General features: G+C 36.4%; 1 protein-coding gene across 1 annotated transcript in view; it reads right to left on the bottom strand.

The window, feature by feature from the left end:
- LOC134527621 (ABC transporter G family member 20-like) overlaps positions 1 to 19905 on the bottom strand; it is a 138759-nt gene that overhangs the window by 39990 nt on the left and 78864 nt on the right. The window contains exons 4-9 of the mRNA XM_063360467.1: positions 18391 to 18545; positions 13603 to 13804; positions 10936 to 11067; positions 8902 to 9006; positions 6917 to 7020; positions 3238 to 4933 (exon numbers count right to left, since the gene is read on the bottom strand). Of these exons, the coding sequence (XP_063216537.1) occupies positions 3238 to 4933; positions 6917 to 7020; positions 8902 to 9006; positions 10936 to 11067; positions 13603 to 13804; positions 18391 to 18545 (2394 nt within the window). The remainder of the gene's footprint in view (positions 1 to 3237; positions 4934 to 6916; positions 7021 to 8901; positions 9007 to 10935; positions 11068 to 13602; positions 13805 to 18390; positions 18546 to 19905) is intronic.

Below are 19905 nucleotides of genomic sequence, written 5' to 3'. Positions count from 1 at the left end.
AATCTCTTTAAAAACGTATCCTGCGTATGCCACATTCACCAAATTCGGCCTACCTTATTACATCGATTTGTCGGCGTTGAAATTACGACATCGAAATGTTGTCTTTAACTTATATATTTATCCGATACCTTTACATACAGTCCCTTGAGTGACACAGTGATCACTTATTTATACTAATTCTACCCTACTTCTAGCTGAGATAGAAATTTTAATTTCCGTAACTTTTTAATCTGTACAGACAGAAAAAATAAAAAGTAATATTGTAATTATCTTATCTTTGAAAGAATTGTGCAATGGGAGTGCATGACTTGATGTAGGCTTTTGGACATACGCCATTGCTTAGCACATGTATGTATGCAGAAGAAAACTACAAAACAACACAAATGACAAAAAACACAAATTAAGCACAATTCTTTCAAAGATAAAATCAATGCCCGGTATGGACCCGGTATGCATATTTCTCTGAGGAAGTTGGAAAATAAAATGATTGATCTAAGAGTCGCACCTGTGTTTCCGTACCATGTGCGTCTCTGCCTTAGGACGGGAGCAGATAGCAGTTCCCGAAACGTCGCTTGTTTCTGTTTTAGAAAACTGTTGTGTTTCGTCTTTTAGTTTGGTCGTGTTTTTGTCTCGTTTTGACTGCTGTGCTGAATTTTTTGGGTTCAATATTTTTTGTGCTGTCATCATTTGTGGGGGTTTTTTCGTTTCTATTTTTGTTTTTTGATTGTTTTTTTTTTTTGAAAACTATTGTGTTTGTTTCGTCTTTTCGTTTTGCTGTTTTTTGTCTCGTTTCAACTGTTGTGTTGAATTTTTTTGGGTTCGGAATTTTTGTGCTGTCATAATTTGTGGGGGTTTTTTCGTTCTGTTAGTCCATTTTTCTTTGTTGTTTCCTTGTTTGTTGACCATATTCCTGTTGTGGAATATTGTGTGGCGTTAAATCCTGACAACAGCAATTTTTGCTTAATTTTTGTTTTTTTGTAGTTTTCTTCTGCAGACATACATGTGCTAAACAATGGCGTATGTCCAAAAGCCTACATCAAGTCATTGTAACTATCACATTTTCTTACCAAATATATTTAAAAAGAATGACACAAACTTTAAGTATAATACAAACATTTTTTTGTGGCCACCCAGAAAAGCATATATAAATATGGACTTCAACATTATGGATTATTAGATATTTACAAGATTGGTCCTGTTACTTTTTGTCTTATCTCAATATTTTGTACCTTCGATACAGAAAAATAAATAAAATACACCTTTAAACGACAAAAAAGAATATATATAACCGAACTTTAACACATAACCTTGCTCTATCTTCGACAAAATTTAAAAAAATACAGGTAGAATATTTAAAATTTTTTATGCTTTTATTCACAACTTTATTCCAGTTATTCGTTTTAGAACATTCGTTTCCCCCCAAATCATAAAAATAAATGGGGTAGTTGGGGAAAAGCTTCCCAACGAGCAAAGAAAATATTCTAATTTCACATGGCTTTTGAGACGTGCCTAGTAGGTAAATTAGGATGGGTTGAAAAAAAAATGTCTAATTTTCATAGTGTGGAAACAATACTTACTATTATTAATTTTTAAAAATTAAAATTTTCTCTTTCTGCCAAAAGTTGATGAAAAATTATAAATTATAGAGATATTTAAAAATGCGTGTTACAAATAATTCTATGTTCAGCACACTGTAGTTTTTTATGGTTATTACATGTTTTTATTAAAGTTAATAAACTATGACATTAAAATATAAATGATTATTTTACTTTATTGAACAAAAGTAAGCATAGCATATCACAGCGTACCGACTGTAGAATTATTATAATGTAAGAATATACAAAAATGTTTTGAATGTGCAATTTCTATAACGTTTAGAACCATGCTGAAACCAATAATAGCAAACAATTATATATTTTTTACCTACTTTCCTTGTAATAGTAGGAAGTGTCAAGACCCCAAGAATATCCACGCACAAGAGCTGACATAGAGTTATAACCCAAAGGTCCATGAATACACGACTCCCTACGAGTATTTTCGTATATCCCTGGAGACACGCATTTACAGCCTGACGTGCCGCTGCGTGCTGGATTCAAACCCAGAGCTCCCGCGCCGCGCACTCGTAGCACGTGGCCTCTCTCTGGTGCTGGAAGGACACGAGTTGCCTTGCGTGCGAACCGAGGGCCAGTCTGAGTTGACGGAAGTGAAAGGGAAATGGGGATGATGGAGAGGGTGAAGAGGGGGGAGTATTTAATGGTGCGGGAAGGGAGGGAAATGGGACAGTAAAAAGTGAGGACGGGGAATGGAATGAAAAAAAGGGAGTATGGGAGTGGGCAGTTTCTTGATAACAGAAGGGAAGAGGGTTCAATATATGGGGAAATGGTGATAGGGGTTGGGAAAGGAAAAGAGGTAGAGTGTGCTAAAGAAGAATGTGGGGTGAAAGGGAGAGGAATGGGCTTGGTCAGGAAGAGCGGGGAGGGTAGATGAAGAGATTTGGAGGTTTAATAAGGGGGAGGAGAGGCCAAAAAATAGGGGCGAGTATGGTGAGGAAGAGTGGGAAGCAGGTTGAGTGATGGATGGTTAATCGATTGGGGAGGAGAAAATAATGATAATGTGAGGGGTGGAATAGGCCGCGATGTTTAGCCTAGAAAGGGGAATGTGAATGGAATAAGTAGGGCCATGTATTTTTCGCGAAAAGGTATCTAGACAAGCTGTGTGTTAAAACATTGTAGCCTTGTATTTTTTTCGTGATTGGTGGCTGGGTTTATTTCAGGTAATATGTCTACTGTCAGCTCATCAATTTTAAGCATCCATTGCGGAAGAAAACGTGACCTGAATGACCTAAAACTGCATACTCTCGCACTATGTTCATAAAAAGAACGCAATTATTTGGACCCACCCTCGTACGACCGTGCGCCAACGATGCTCAGCCAGGAGAGATGTTAGGGAATCAGATAGTGAAAATTAACAATAATAAATATTTTTTTGCTAAGAAATCAACCAATTGGAAAGCAAACATGGGTTAAGCACACCAAATACTTTGAATTCTATCTGGTGGCCAGAAGAAAAAAACAAAATTTTAGTTTCTCTATTTATAAGTTAAAAATAGACCTAAAATATACTATGACTCAGTCTTAATTGGAATGTAAACATGAAATACCACGTAATGAACAATGTATGTCGTAACGCTCACCCAAAATTAGGCCTGAAGAGCCTGATCCCAGCCGGGGAGCTCACCTTGACCACGGAGGGGCCCTCGAGGTGCCGCAGGTAGCGACAGCTCAGGTCCTCGAGGCTGCAGTTGGACGAGGCAGTGGAGCTCACCTTGACCACGGAGGGGCCCTCGAGGTGCCGCAGGTAGCGACAGCTCAGGTCCTCGAGGCTGCAGTTGGACGAGGCAGTGGAGCTCACCTTGACCACGGAGGGGCCCTCGAGGTGCCGCAGGTAGCGACAGCTCAGGTCCTCGAGGCTGCAGTTGGACGAGGCAGTGGAGCTCACCTTGACCACGGAGGGGCCCTCGAGGTGCCGCAGGTAGCGACAGCTCAGGTCCTCGAGGCTGCAGTTGGACGAGGCAGTGGAGCTCACCTTGACCACGGAGGGGCCCTCGAGGTGCCGCAGGTAGCGACAGCTCAGGTCCTCGAGGCTGCAGTTGGACGAGGCAGTGGAGCTCACCTTGACCACGGAGGGGCCCTCGAGGTGCCGCAGGTAGCGACAGCTCAGGTCCTCGAGGCTGCAGTTGGACGAGGCAGTGGAGCTCACCTTGACCACGGAGGGGCCCTCGAGGTGCCGCAGGTAGCGACAGCTCAGGTCCTCGAGGCTGCAGTTGGACGAGGCAGTGGAGCTCACCTTGACCACGGAGGGGCCCTCGAGGTGCCGCAGGTAGCGACAGCTCAGGTCCTCGAGGCTGCAGTTGGACGAGGCAGTGGAGCTCACCTTGACCACGGAGGGGCCCTCGAGGTGCCGCAGGTAGCGACAGCTCAGGTCCTCGAGGCTGCAGTTGGACGAGGCAGTGGAGCTCACCTTGACCACGGAGGGGCCCTCGAGGTGCCGCAGGTAGCGACAGCTCAGGTCCTCGAGGCTGCAGTTGGACGAGGCAGTGGAGCTCACCTTGACCACGGAGGGGCCCTCGAGGTGCCGCAGGTAGCGACAGCTCAGGTCCTCGAGGCTGCAGTTGGACGAGGCAGTGGAGCTCACCTTGACCACGGAGGGGCCCTCGAGGTGCCGCAGGTAGCGACAGCTCAGGTCCTCGAGGCTGCAGTTGGACGAGGCAGTGGAGCTCACCTTGACCACGGAGGGGCCCTCGAGGTGCCGCAGGTAGCGACAGCTCAGGTCCTCGAGGCTGCAGTTGGACGAGGCAGTGGAGCTCACCTTGACCACGGAGGGGCCCTCGAGGTGCCGCAGGTAGCGACAGCTCAGGTCCTCGAGGCTGCAGTTGGACGAGGCAGTGGAGCTCACCTTGACCACGGAGGGGCCCTCGAGGTGCCGCAGGTAGCGACAGCTCAGGTCCTCGAGGCTGCAGTTGGACGAGGCAGTGGAGCTCACCTTGACCACGGAGGGGCCCTCGAGGTGCCGCAGGTAGCGACAGCTCAGGTCCTCGAGGCTGCAGTTGGACGAGGCAGTGGAGCTCACCTTGACCACGGAGGGGCCCTCGAGGTGCCGCAGGTAGCGACAGCTCAGGTCCTCGAGGCTGCAGTTGGACGAGGCAGTGGAGCTCACCTTGACCACGGAGGGGCCCTCGAGGTGCCGCAGGTAGCGACAGCTCAGGTCCTCGAGGCTGCAGTTGGACGAGGCAGTGGAGCCGCCACAGCGGGGGTCGGGCGAGCCCAGGTCGCGGTTGGACACGGCGATCCTCAGCTGACGCGGGGCGAAGCCGAACCCAGCGTACAGCCCCGACACGGCCACCACGCACAGCCCGAAGATGAACGCCATGTAGCTGCGGGTGAGTACCAACGATACTCTCTAGAAGTAGACTCCGGGAATATTCGCAAATTTCTATAACCTCTAAGATGGACGCCAAAATCCTCTACATACTCAGGCAAATGCTATCATTGGCAACTGACTTGTGATACCAGTTACCTAGAATGCTAGTGATTAGTTACTTTATTTATTGAATATTGGTCTTAGTCTCAGACTCCCCTAGATAGACTGTGGCACCATCACTGAAGCATTACAGTGTAAAAAATGTTTCCTTTCAAGCCTATCGCTAAATGCATCCGTGAATTTTTCTTGGTTCTAACGAAAACAAAGGACCCAAAAATTTTGTCGATTCATTTGTTTTTGGTCTCAAATTGACATTCTTGTACACACTTATAAATTTCCAAGTAACTTTTTTCTAAGAAAGCTGGTAACTAATTATCTAGGGTTCTTCGATAATTTCATGTTATCTTGGTATATTTACGGGTGCTAAGTCCACTTTCTTTGCATCTGAATCAAGTATAGTAATATATATTATATAAAGAAAATATTCAAAAAGTTATTTCACCATAACCACAAACCTTCCTTTTCCTTCCACGTCTGTGTTTACCTTGTTTACAATGAAAAACAGAATTTGGAAGCCAAATACAATGTAGTTATAACGAAGAAGTGTACAAATGACAAACATTTGCTATCGCATTACTGTATAAGCTCCCCTTTTTTTGCAGTGGGGCGGTGTGTTTCGGTCATTCTACTGGTAGCTGGTATTTGAATGGTCCACAGTTGTAGAGGGGAGTGTCCAAGCCATTATGATCGAATAATTGAATCAATGGAAAGTTATAAAAGTTTGCTATCTACCTTGTGACCAAAAGAAACTGCGATATTTCTGGGTCTTTATCTAAAGAAACTTTAAATAAAAATAATGTTTTGGACATATGACATTCCTGGTTACACGGTATGTCATAGAGAAAACGATCAAAAAATTAATGCAACAAGTTAGAATCAGCAGATGTTGAAAATTTAAATCATATTACTTTTGACATCGGCTGATTGTATCTTGTTTTCTGTGTGTTTGCGTGTTCGTCTTTACTGTTTTGTTCTTTTTTTTTTATTTTTCTCTAGGACGTACAGCGTAACCAAAAATTGCGTATGTTCACAAAAAATTAACCGGTCAAGAAACATAACAACAATGAATTCCTTCATTTTTCTTATTTATATATAGTTTTTAAAACTTGGTCTCATAAGCTGAGTAGGTTATCTCATTTTCTTGTCATCACAACATTAACTAAGGAAAATACCTTTAGTTTTAATTTTGTATTAAACTTTCTATTTTCTTGTTGTGTCTCATATTTCCTCACCAGGTATTTACCACGTGTAATTTTCTAGCTGGAAAAGGTACACGTAAATGATAATTATGAACAGTACCTAACTTCTCACCGCTATTAAATCATTTTTGGTAAGTATCTGTTGAGAAAATTTTGAATCGAAAGAAGAATTCTAAGTTATATATTATCATTATTTGTACAAAGGAAAGTCTCTAGTAATAGATATAAATATTTTTAAAAATGTCAACGAGGCCAGGTTTAAGCATCATTAATTAATTTTCTTTTATTAATTTTTTGTGGATATTTACTTACTAAAAATGCACATTTATAATAGGTTTTTCAATGTTATGTGTGTTTATTATATTTGTATTAATGTATAATTAATATTTTACCCTAGCTTGAAATAATAACACGTAATCAAGTAGTATAAATGGTTTTAATTGACTGTTCCTTTATTGTCTGTGTCTTAAAATATATATTTTTTTTCAATTTCTTTCATAAATTGATAAAATATGTTATTTACAAAACACTTAATGCAACTAATTTTAAGGGGAAACAAAAACAAACGAAACAGAATTAACTTTTTTTCTCAAATATTTTTCTGCCCATTTAATATAAATACAAGGTATTTAGTTATATCAGGTTAGTGCTTAATACATTTGAAAGTTTTGAAATACCTTGGATCTCTAGTCGTTGTAATGATATTCTTGAAAAGAAGTGCTTTCATTGATCCTTTCGAAAGGATTCCACAGCAGTCTTTGGTAGGTGTCGCTGGAACAATCTGGAAGCATATCACAATATTGTTATACTAAGTGAATCAAAACATCACTTACATTTTCATCAACAGACACATCCATTCATTTAAGTCCCAATCGCCTTCTATTATTGTCTCAGCATGATTGGTTTGCTCTGAATAAACGATCCTGACCTTTGACGCGCCAAATGAGATAAAAATATGGCTGAAGGAACAACGATTCTGTAATCAAAAAACTTTTCAACGCGTAATATATCTAACTGGGTTGAAGGTACCATAATATTTTTGGTCCTGCAACACACGAAACTTTCATGAGATATAGATTTAAGTAATGTGTATACAAATCGTATTGTTGGTGGTACTGAATAATAGTTGTGGCTGCATTTTATACTTATTGCAGGACTATTGTGCTGTGCTCATTTTACTTCGTGTTTTTTTACATAGTGTAAAGTTGTTCATTCTGGGGCAGGATTCAAAGTATGCTACGTGTTACAGGTCAGTGACTGGCCACCATCTTAAATTGTGTTGACCTTTGACCTACAAATTCACCTTTATGTCATCATGATAACGTCACAAAACTTCCCTTCGCCTCTCAAAAAAGCCTAAGGAGCCATTGGCCTTAGAAAAGTTTTATTTTCCTTTAACAACGATTCATTTGTCACGGACACTTTATCTAATAAAATTTACCGAATATTAAGTCTTTGGGTTAGGACATTTACCTTGGTCGCCGCCATTATTGAGCTCAGTTATTTGAATTAGTGATAAAAAGGATCACCAACTGAATATTCACAACATTTTATTCGGATCTCCTGTTCGTTACACAGTAAAATGTTTGGTAGCTCTGAAGAAAATAATAGGAACAATCACGTCTTAGAGCAGTTTCTGTGCTATTTGTAAAATATGGCGCCAATAAGAGTATGCTTTCAGTCAAAACAGGTTTTATTTCGAAAAAATTCGTTCACTGAAAATAGAGACAAAAATTGACATTGTTACATAAATAGAGTCATGTATTAGTATATTTGACTTTAATTTAAAAACAAATATTGTTTAAACATTAATTTAATGTTGTATATTTTATATAATTATTTGCAATAAACGTATCAAATGATATCTATCAGCTTATCAGTTCCACCAATTGCATATTTAATTTCTGAAGCCCACAAACAATCGAAACGACAGTTTTTTTTAAATTTCTGATAGCATATTCAAACTACCATCTCATTTGAAAAAAATTGCACTTATATATTCTAGAATTATTATGGCCATACGACATTGCTAAATATAGAGCCAATAAACTTCAAAATCGGAATATTTTTCAATTGAGAAACATTGCAGATATTACTCGTGTTCCGGTGAGGTTTTCTCGTGGTCCTCCCGTTTCCCACCGTGTTCATTCCTCCAGTGCTCCATCATCGGTCGTCAACATTCATCGTCTCTCCTGATAATCGTCTCTCTCAATAATTTCTTATTGGCGTTTGTAAGTAATAATATATCTGAAATTAATGCTAGTTTTAAATTGTATAGGTGTCTGTAAAAATGCTAAAAACACAATTTCTGGATTTATATCTGCAAATACCGATATTTTTAATAATTTTTCACTAAAATAAAAATGACATATTAACATAGAAAATATCAATAGAAATGGGTAAGCTTTCTGCTAGCACCGCCATAGCCAAACCATACTTAATTTTCTTTAAAAACTGTGACAAACTTCTATACTCAGTTATAATCTAGTAGATATTTCCCTGGTTAATCTTTTTTTTAACGAAATTCCTTAATTTCCTAACAATTACAGTTTTTCCATGTTTACGCCGATGATGGGCAAACTGGTATTTTATCCATCACAAGTACGCCACTGTATGGCTATGAAAGAGAAGGTTATACTGAATTAAGGAGATAACGACAAACCTTGTTTGAGGTACCTTCACTGAAGTTCACGTCATCTGTTTCGTTGGAAAGCGAATTTCCGTCTTCGCCGATTTCTTGGTTTTCTTGGTAGTCAGTTATCGATGCCTGAAATATATAATTTGTATAACTATAAGGTTCAGAATAGCAAATAGAAAACTTAACATGAAACTAAATTTTAAAAAGTTTTTAAAATTCCTTAATTTTAAATGGAAGTGTTCAAACTGTATACTTATTGTGTAAGAAAATAATTGTTTTTCAGGTCTGTTTAAAATTGTATAATAAATCAGGCAACTACCATCTTCTATATTTACTTCTATATGATTGTGATACTGTATGTGTGAATTATTTTCATAGTGATATAATTAGTTTTGGAAATTTGGAACGAAATTGAAAGTGAACCTCAAACGAAGCCACCACAGCTAGTCAGAAATAAAATAAAAATCAATCTCAAAAAGCAATAACACAATTTGTTGGTGTTTAAGCCTTCCAGATTCAACTCTGGTGAAGATTAAAGACGATACCAAAATCAAATGTTTTCTTCTTGACAATGCCTATTGTCTAACTTCACTCATATTCAAATGGTAAAGTTTTAAATCAGTAGCAATACATTACAGAAACGCCTAAATAACATATTTCCAAAAGAATAAACACATCCCATATTTATAAATGTTTTGTGGCGTATGACTAAACAACAGCTGCCAGTCAAGTAAACAATCAAAAAAACATAATTTAGATTCTAAATGGCTTATTTTTTGTGATACTGTTCGCTTAAACAACGATAATACTATTAATTTAAAACAAATATTTTGAGTTAAACACTCTTTAGTGTGAAATACTAACTTCGCTTACTAAATGTTATTAAATATTTAAGGTCAAATTTTATTACATCATAAATTAAAGTAAGTTGTTATTTTTTGTTAATATTTTTTAACTAGAAATCTTTGTTTTTCTATATATTTAGTAAAATATGCACAATAAGAAATATATATCAAAGTAATATTAAGAATATTTTTACAAAGAGTATATTAAATTAGAAAATACAATATTTGTGTTTTTTTAGTAGTTTGAAGTTGTAAATATGTTAGTCCAAATAAAAAGAAATATTTTTTAGCTTCATATTTTGCGAATTACTGTTAAATCATTGCTTCATATTTAAAATATATTTTATAGTCACATGCAGTCTAGCATTGCTTTAGTATATCCGATGGAATCTCAAAATTTTAAGACAATAAAGTCTTAAATGTCACAAGATAACTTAAAGCAACAATTTGTTTGAGACAACAACAGAAAAGTTAAATTACTATATATGTTTACTTAACTACAATAAATATCTCTAGGAAACAAAATAAACTGCTTACCTAAATAATTCCTTGGACATACTTGTGATACTTGAATATTTTGGAAAAGTTCAAGTAATATTGAACCATTATTACATATCTATGTATATAGTGTACAAGAATTCAACAACAATATCAAACTAAAGGTTCATTACACACAAATTAGTTTAAAACATGTTAACACATACGGTCTAAATTGCTTTCCAAGGCTGGTATACACCTTTGATGATGTAGTTGAACAACTGGTATACTGGATATCGTTTAGTTGAAACAGTTTTTTGCAAACAACGATAACCTTTTTATTTTATTAAAATGATTTCATAATAATAATCTGGGATAACATCTTAACATTCCGTACATTTTTATGTGATATTTCATCAAATTTGTTAAAAACATCATTTCAGATAACTACAAGTTTTGGGGTGGTAATATATTTTTTTATGTTAAGCGTTCAATCTTAAAAACATTAATTTTATTTGCAATAACTTACATTGGTGGTTAGCTTCAGCTTCAATGGCTGATCCCATCCTTGGGAAGAAATTTAGACTGTAATTTATGTAATGGACCTGTAGCCCGTGATTTTTTTTCGGATTATTATTCAACACATACAACCAGAAAAAGTAAATAAATTATTAAAAATTAAAAAAATTAGCAAATGTGGAGTTTCAAACGTAATTTATCCTTCGCTGTCACTCACCATCGAATCAGTCTTCTCTTGCATTAAACTAAGTTTAAAGAAAACGTCTTCTAGCGACATGAGACCATGTTTTCTAAGTAGTTCTTTAGGACAGTCTTCGTCCAACAGGTGTCCATTGCGCAGTAGGCCAATCTGAAAAATAATTCAACATGTTTTCAAACATATTTTTATTATATGAAATGAAGTTAGCAGAAGTTTATTGCTGTACGTTTACTTAGGGTGCAGCGAGAGAAATTCACTTAATAGGCTATTGCGATCATTCTAAGAAAGTCCCCCTGAAAGTTGGCAGTATTGGATACGGGAAACGTCATGGAACCTGCTAATCTTAGTCTAGACTCCTAAAAGTAATTCTATATCCCAGAGAGAAAGGATTAACAGTTTTGAGAATAGCAGTTTAGATTGCAAATGATAGATGCATTGTGTTTGATAAAGGAGTTTTCTAAGCGATAACATGCAAGCATTTCTTCCTTTACGTGAAAATGCTAGACATGCAAGAACTATGCTAAATAAATAGGTATTTTCTTTCAAAATTAAATTTGGTTACATGATCAAAATGAAAAAAAAAATCTACGGAAAATTTCATTTTATAACTTTATTACGGATTTGTATACATTCGGAGCTATTCCGCTCAGTGTACATTGGGCTGTTTCGCTAGGTGTAAATAAGGCCATTACACTGATGTAAAACAAATTATTACTTTTCTATTCAAATAGTACGTAGTCAATAGTGCGCGAGGAATACATACAAAAAGAAGCGTGCAGAAAACACGTAAATGGAAAAAACTCGGAAGGTGTTTGGTAAAATAATGAGTCTTGGGAGAGCAGCAATTTAATTTAACCTTACAGTTTCTATTTTGAAGGGTAGATTTAATGTGATAAAAAATCTGCAATTTAAAGAGGATTCATTAGTTTTTTATGTATTATTTTTCCTGGACTCTAAAAGAATATATATATATATATATATAAAACTTTTTTTCTCAAACATTTCCCACCATACACTTGACTTTCAAGAATATTCTTTACGCAGAATCTAAGGAGCATGGAAATTTCAAGATGAATTACTCCTAAAAATGTGAAAATTTATTTATTTTCTAGCGTAAAGATTTTTCTATAGCAGCATTGTTAAAAAGGAGAATGAACTTGGATGAAAATACTTCATGTGGTGTCTGTGAAACAACATATTGTATTTTTCAGAAATGTTTACAAAAACGATATTTGGATTGGATCGTACGTCAAAAGTGTAAAGAGTAATTTCATAAAGTATGCATAGATGCTGTACATAGAAATAATTACACGTAGGAAGTGTCCATAAAATTTTGAAACATTTTCTATGAGCGGAACAACCCCACAAGTGCGTGGAATTGCGCAACAAATGTGAATTATCTTTAGTTCCTTAGATTTACTGTATTAATTTTCTGTCGAGCGGTAGATTTTTGATATTTGAAATATATTTGTATAGCTAAAATTACTCTTTTGTATGATAAAAATAAAATGTTGGTCATAATAGTTACTTAGAAGATTTTAAGGAGTGAAAATTGAAAGTGAACTGAATACCCCTAACCTACCATACTGCTTATTAGTTTCAAATAGTCGTGTTACACATCTTTAAATGCAGGGTTTTGCAAAATCTTCGAGTTAATATTAATTTTAAATTAATTATAATATAAACCTACCTATATATTACGCTTATAAACACTTAAAGGATAAGTGAAATTTAATTCTTTATTTTTTTCATCCTTGTAGGCAGCATAATGAGACATTTTTTTACAGCAGGGCCAAATAAAACTGGGTACAGTTGAGGACAAAATCCACTGTAATTTGTATGACATGAATTAAGTAGTACCTTATAATAAGATTTCAGATTAAGAATGCATCGTAGAGATTATAATGATTTTAAGCGGAACAATTTTGAAGGGTTGATAATGTTCTACACACTGTGTTCATTTTTCTAACAGAACGTTATTGACTCTTGTTGACGAAATAAGCTCGTTTCGTAGTTCATTCTGCCAATGAAGGAACACATACTGCAGTACAAAAGCCCATTATTCTTCATTAACTAACTACGTCATGTAAAAACAATTTTACAAAATAAGAAGTGTGAGACGATGTTACAGTGGATCTCAGACAGTATTGGCGGAGAACCTTGCGCGACAAAACATTACCTCTAGTCATACGATTTTTTTCACCCTATTAATCGATTTTGACAACCGAATATAATCAGTTTTGTAATGAAATTTGCTTTTGTAAATATTACAATTATGTTCATGTAAAATTACAGATATTTGTACATTTGTACACTTACATGAAAACAACTGTACCACTACAAAACAGAATTTGCTGTAATACTGGGTTCGGTTTCTTATGTAGGCATTTATGCTTTGTGTTTTCCCAGTAGCTCCAATAGTTAAAGTCATTTGTAAAACTTTCCCTGAGTAGCTTTCCAGTATTGATTGCTTTTATAATAACCATGATTAAATAAAATATTAGCCAATTATTTAACATTCTATTATATTTTCCGTGGTTAACCCCGGTATTATCTATAAAAACGTATTTCATAAATGCAAAACTAATTATAGCTATTTTTTGTTCAAAATTCCAATATCAGTAATGCAATCTGTTTTTTGGCAGAGTTTCCAAAGTAATCCGTTTTTTTTTCCTGCGTGCTGACCGTGTGCGCCAGGCTGGCCTCCTCGATGTAGTGCGTGGTGAGGATGATGGTCCTGCGGCCCGAGCTGGTGATCTGCAGCAGGTGCCTCCAGATGACGTCCCGCAGCACCGGGTCCATGCCCACCGTGGGCTCGTCCAGCACCAGGACCTCCGGGTCGTGCAGCAGCGCCGCGGCCAGCGACACCCGCCGCGTCTGCCCGCCGCTGCGACCACAACACGAGCCCAGCTGCAGCGCGCTCGTCGCTCGCTGCTCTCCTTCTCGGATACTTCTCATAAAAAACAATTTTACTCAGAGGTTTTTGAAGTGAAACATTGAATGTGAAACGTTTCTGGCGAGAAAAGGACGGGAAATAGGTTGCGGACGGTGCAGAGAACTCGGCGGGCCGCGGGCTCCACGTGGCGGCGTGCGGCTCAGGTTCAACTCTGCCTGCGCCTGACGCCACCCCGACTTGCTGGCTTCTAGTAAGGGAGTATTTGGGCAGAGGGCAACACAACGGAGTTTGAGTTTATCGTTGTTCACTCGCAAGGAAAAGTACGTATTATTTTAATTTTGTAAACCAGTACTGTTAATCATTGTTATATGAGTCTTTTTTTAGATGTGTAACTAAATATTTTTTAAGTAAAACTTATTTGGGCGCGATGAGAGAAATTTTTCAATTATAACTTCATGGCCGAATTTGAATGAAACGTTTTCTTAAAGCATTGTTTCAAAATGTTTCTGACGCCAAAGAGATACAAAGAGAGAGCACTTACGAGTAGAGGTTTGAATTGTGGCTCAGTACTACATGTACTGAGCTACACGCGATCTTTTTGTATGTGTAACATAAAAACCCTCGGTATACTTTTGTTAATAGTAATTTCGTGAATGCTACGAACGGAAGTCGCATGGAACAGAATTTCGTAACCACGGTGCTGCCATCTGTGGCGGATGGCACCAATCAAAGTTTACAGAGTTAAAGGAAATCTTTCAAGTATTACTGTTTAATGAATCAGACAAATGGCTAGAATTTGAATAAAATACCTTGTCAAAAATCGTGTCTAAAGCAGGGGTTTATTAATTTTTTCAATTATTTTTTTCTTCCGCTTTTATCGGAGCAGTTTTACTATAAAATTTAAAATATTTTCTCTGAGGTAGTTGCGTCCCGAAAAGTTGTTAAAAACACAATTTGTGTATATTCATGGAGCTCGGTATTATTAAAAAAAAAAAAATTCACGTTAAATTTTGCCCGAGTTTCGTATTCTATGTGTACTTCAGACATGAGAAGGCATGAATTTTCTCGTTACTAAGTTAGATGTTACGCATCACTAGGCGAGTACTGAAAGACTATCACATTTCTTTTGCTCCTTTTTTTTATTAATCGAGAAGGATAATGCTCCTAGGTCTGTACATGCGCCGTTTGTAAAATATGTTAAGTTTTAAATACTTTTATTCACACTTTTCTAGGCTTCTAGTAGAAGAACTTAAAATTTGGAACAACCCAGAATATCAGTTTTCTATAGCAAAATATTTTTTTTTCTAATAAAAACATTAAAACATCCTCGACCCGTGGTGGGAAGCTTTGTGAGATTGGCCTACACTCTTACTATAGTCTGTGTCACGTAACTTGACCTAAATATGACGTTTTCGGAATAAAAACCAATGGTCTGACTACACTGTAAAGAAAAAGCTGTGTAATTTCGTGGCAGCAGAGTCTCTATATATGTTAGTGTAATTTTACACCTACATATGTAGGTATATTCCTACTCTTGTGTAAATGTGCATTTGTATGGTTGGGTAACTGTTATTTAAATGTAGTATGAAAGCATGTATATTTACCACAACTGTCATTATATTTTACTGCATCTTTAAGTTAATTTTCGCTATCACTGAACATGTTAATTGGTTTTACTTCAAAAATCATTTTTTTGTAACCTATAGTTGTGAATAAAATATGTGTATATTAAAGTGATTATTAATTTTAAATCTTGTATTTGTTATAAGAAAACGTTTCTAACAATTTTCTTGACAAGCGTTATATTAAACAAAAAACCTTAAGGTTGTTAATCTACAGCCTCAATCTTTCGTCCATCGCGCACACTTTTAAAGCATTAAGTAATGGAGATACCCTTTCCGTAATCTAATGTGAATTAAATTAAGTATTATTATTGTAAACTGCAAACTTAATCGTCATGTTTGCAGTTCCTTGTTAGTGGTAAATAAACTGACAAATATTCAACACTTTTAAAATGAGGTATGTGTATACCCACAGCTACAGTGTAACATATTGACCAAAAAAACCGACACCGATGAATTTAACACGTGTTGTACGTACAATTTAATCTATCAATCCAAATGTGTAATTTAACACAGCAGTTACTGTAATAAAAAAAAAATACTCAAGCCATTAGCTAAACTTGGTTTTCCAGAAACTTTTGTGTAAAATTACACCAACTTTACTAGTTTCTGAAAATTACACGAACAACATGTAAAATTACTAAACCTTTATGCACTTAATTTTTCCTTTTTTTTACAGTGTGTCCTTCTGCCACTTTTATTATGTCAACAGTATTTGTATTCAATTGTGTGAGGTTGTCAGTCTTTGGAAATAAAACGTGTGATGATTTGCAGGTATAATGTTGGGAGGCCAGGTGAGCAGCCTCGTCAGGGATGTATGTGAGTTAGTGAGGCGGATGATAAGCGCGAAGCTCGCTGGTGCTTCTAGTGCGGTTTCGCCTCTAAGCGCAAGGCTCTGAACAAGCGCGCAGTCTTCTCGTCATCACAGGATAACTGCGAAATTTGAGCGGTGACCGTAACACTATATTGCATAGAAAGGAAGATAAAGGTGTAATGCAAGTCCCTTAAGGGCTTTCAAGAATCTGTATCGGTTTATTTACCCTAAAAATTACTCTGAAAACATGCGTTTCAGCCATTTTAACTCTTCTAAAAATACATTTTAAAAACTTAATCCAAAATCAAAAGTAAACTTTTTTGCCCTCAGCGAACAATTAAATGCTTTTCGTAAGCAGACCCCACCCGGATATCTTGAGTGGTTTTGAAATAGTGTTGTTTTTTCTGAAGCTCTGCGTACCGTATGTGTGTCCGGATAGGCGGTGCCCTTGAGCAGTGGGTAATCAGAAAGCTCTCGGTACAATGCTCGAAGCACGGGCCTAACTGTCGCTACAAATGAACGTTCAATTTAAAACTAATTACTACAGGATTTTATGCTCTCAATTTTTTACGAATTTAAAATATAAGTTGTCTATTAAGGTTTTCAAACCATTAGATGAATATTTACTTGCATGTTCATTATAGTAGCAAACAAGTTAAGAGTTATCGGAAATAACCGTTATTGTTAAATAGCAGAGGGCAGCGTTGCTGCCTTTCTCATGTAGCTAATTTTTATGTTGTGAAATGTAAAGTGTAAGAATGTAAACTGCCTTCACAGCATCGGGCAAATGAACAAAAGACTCTCTTACAATTGGTATGGGCAACATAGGTAGGTAAATTCTCTGTCTATGAAATTAACAGTGATTTTATTAAGTTCAAACCAACTTAATATTTATAATGTAATAAGTTATTGTACTTGTAAGTTCTTTCTTGACAACAGTACAAACGATTATGATTAAAACTAAAGAGTTTACAAATTATTGAGCTTGACATTTGATTCACTTAGTTCCAACAACGAAATTACTGTTGTCCATTTTATATCATTCAGTAATATAGAATTTTATAATATAGTTTTAATTGTGTCTGATCACAGCCAGATGAAATTAACAGGTTTATTTCGCAGGTAGTAATCGGTCGAAATAACAATAACAGGGTGCTACTTGGAATACAGAAAAATACGGAAGCAAAAAGTACAAAAGAGACTATGAATTATAAAGTTTGTACAAAAGTTTTGTTAAGTAATATTATATGATTCTTGTAAGCTCATGATTAATGAAAGTAAAATCGTTAACGGAATTTGACTAAGGTATTAAATTTTTTACATAAATCCTAGGTCATTTTACAATAAATGTTTTAGTTAAATAAGTGAGATAGTATGAAAACCTACATAAGCATGAAAATTTCGTGTATTTATCTGGTAAAAGGTTACACCTTCTACCACCTTAAATTTTTTTTACAACATCCGCTATCGGACTAGGCATTGTGCGAGACACCCCATTAATGACTTTACCTAACACAACATACAGAGAAGGAATTTCGATACAGGCACCGGCCATCTAGGAGCAGACATATTTGGCCCAAAAAAAATGGGTGCTTGTTTTTATGTAAGGCACGTTAGAAGTTATTTTTACTTGGCGTGTTAAAAAAAACTACCTTCAATTTTGCATGCGAATACTCAATATGTCATATTAATATAAAAACGTGTATAAAATTAATTGTTATTTTAATTTAGTAAAACCATCGAAATCAATTTTAATCATAAATAAAAGTAATAAATATGCTGAATGGTTATTCTTCTTTAACTATTTAAATTATTTACTTAATAATAACGAATTATATATACGGGAACTAAACTCATTTATACAAATGCAATAGAAAAATTTTATAAACACGTTTCATATAACTAATATTCGCATAAATGAATGTATTTAATTATATGCGCCGGTATTCAAGATAAATCATGTAAGTTTATGATTTAAAAGCAAATATATTTTATTCTGTAAACATTTTTGCGTGCTGCGCGCGTCTTAAAAATTAACTCTCATTGTGTTTTCCCTGACGCGCCTGAAGAAGAAGTGTTTACGACGGACACGTGCACGCTGGTTAGACTGGCCGCGCGCGAGTGGCGGACGCGGGCCTCACCTGAGGGTCTTGACCTTCTGGTCGCGGGCCGGGAGGTCCAGCAGCCTCGCCAGGAACTCCAGCCTCTCGTCACACGCGGCCGAGCTCAGGCCGTAGATCCAGCCGAAGTAGCGCAGCGTCTCCCGCGTCGAGATGTTCTGGTAGAGCGCCGTCTCCTGCACACGAGGCACGTCTGAGCTCGCTGCACATTCCCACGTGCCGGTCAAGTTGGTACTGAAGAAACGTTTCATTGCAAACACTAGGTATAGTATTTAAATTGGTACAACAGACAATGTTTAGTTGAACTCAAAACGGAAAAAAAATATCGCCTTTGTTTACTCTCCTTAACTCAAAGCGTATTCAATTGGTGCTAGTGTCATATTTACAGCGAAAACACTGCAGCGCCTGGCAAATATGCAACATGCTTGACAGTCAGTATGTTAGTGCTGCTGCAAATCAGGGAAACTGATTGTTAGGTGAGTAAGAACCTACAAAGGTATTAGAATAAAAAATTATAATATAAAGACACATTGATCTTTGTCGTAAAAAACTTTTTCCAAATAATTGTATTACCTCCAATTTATTATTTCAATGAAATAATTTCACGACAACGACTATGTTTGCGGTGTTTTTAACTGAAACTTCTATCAGTGGATTATTGTTCAGTTCTTGATAAAAAGAGCGTAAAAGATTTCGCAAGCACTTCAGACACTAAGGATTACATTTCCTTTAAACTTATTCTTTTCTTGTTGAATAAGCGGCCAAATTTTGTCGGTTGAAGCCAGACACACTTTATAGACCCATTTTTCGTGTTAATACTACGATAAATAAATTTGTTGTATTTTTTTGTGCTTAGTGGTACAAGTGAATAAATAAACTATTAATTATCAAACAACATCTATATTTATCAAACAACTAGCTTTTAATACCCATATTTGACGTGTTTAATTTCCCCGTTCTGTCAAAAATTGTTGAAACTGTCCTATTTATATTACACTCAAATATGAGAAATTCAAGAGATTTAAAATTCTTATCGCGTTCTACATTTTCTGGATCTCGTTAAAACAAAAAAGATAACATGACGTGGTGATACTGATCGGTGTGCTTGCAGCATATAATTTCATTCAGTGGTCGGATGTTATTTGAAATAGGTGTAAATTTAATATTACTGTCTGTAGTACCACGAGAACAGTAGACCAAAAAAACATTCATATAGCTCTTTGTTAGATGAAAAACCTGATTTTAATAAATTGAAAATTCATGAGGACTTGAAAAATCGTCAGAGCCGCTACTACAGACAACAAAAAAATATATGTGCATGGAGTCCAAGCCAGAGAGAAGTGTAACATTTAGCTTATTATATTAGGTATACGAATATAATTCTCTTTTCCTGAGGTTGCAGATATAAATAAATAAATATATATATACCTATAAGTATGCAAACGCTAAATAAGGTAATTATCCAATTATGCAAGTCTGCAAGTATGCATAGTCCAAGTATGCGAGTAAACAAGAATGTTGCGTCGTCTACTTCTT

The sequence above is a fragment of the Bacillus rossius genome, chromosome 1, assembly GCF_032445375.1.
Source record: "Bacillus rossius redtenbacheri isolate Brsri chromosome 1, Brsri_v3, whole genome shotgun sequence".
Taxonomy (NCBI): Eukaryota; Metazoa; Arthropoda; class Insecta; order Phasmatodea; family Bacillidae; genus Bacillus; species Bacillus rossius.
The sequence above is the reverse complement of the archived record's forward strand: the minus strand, read 5'-3'. Positions and strand labels throughout refer to the sequence as shown.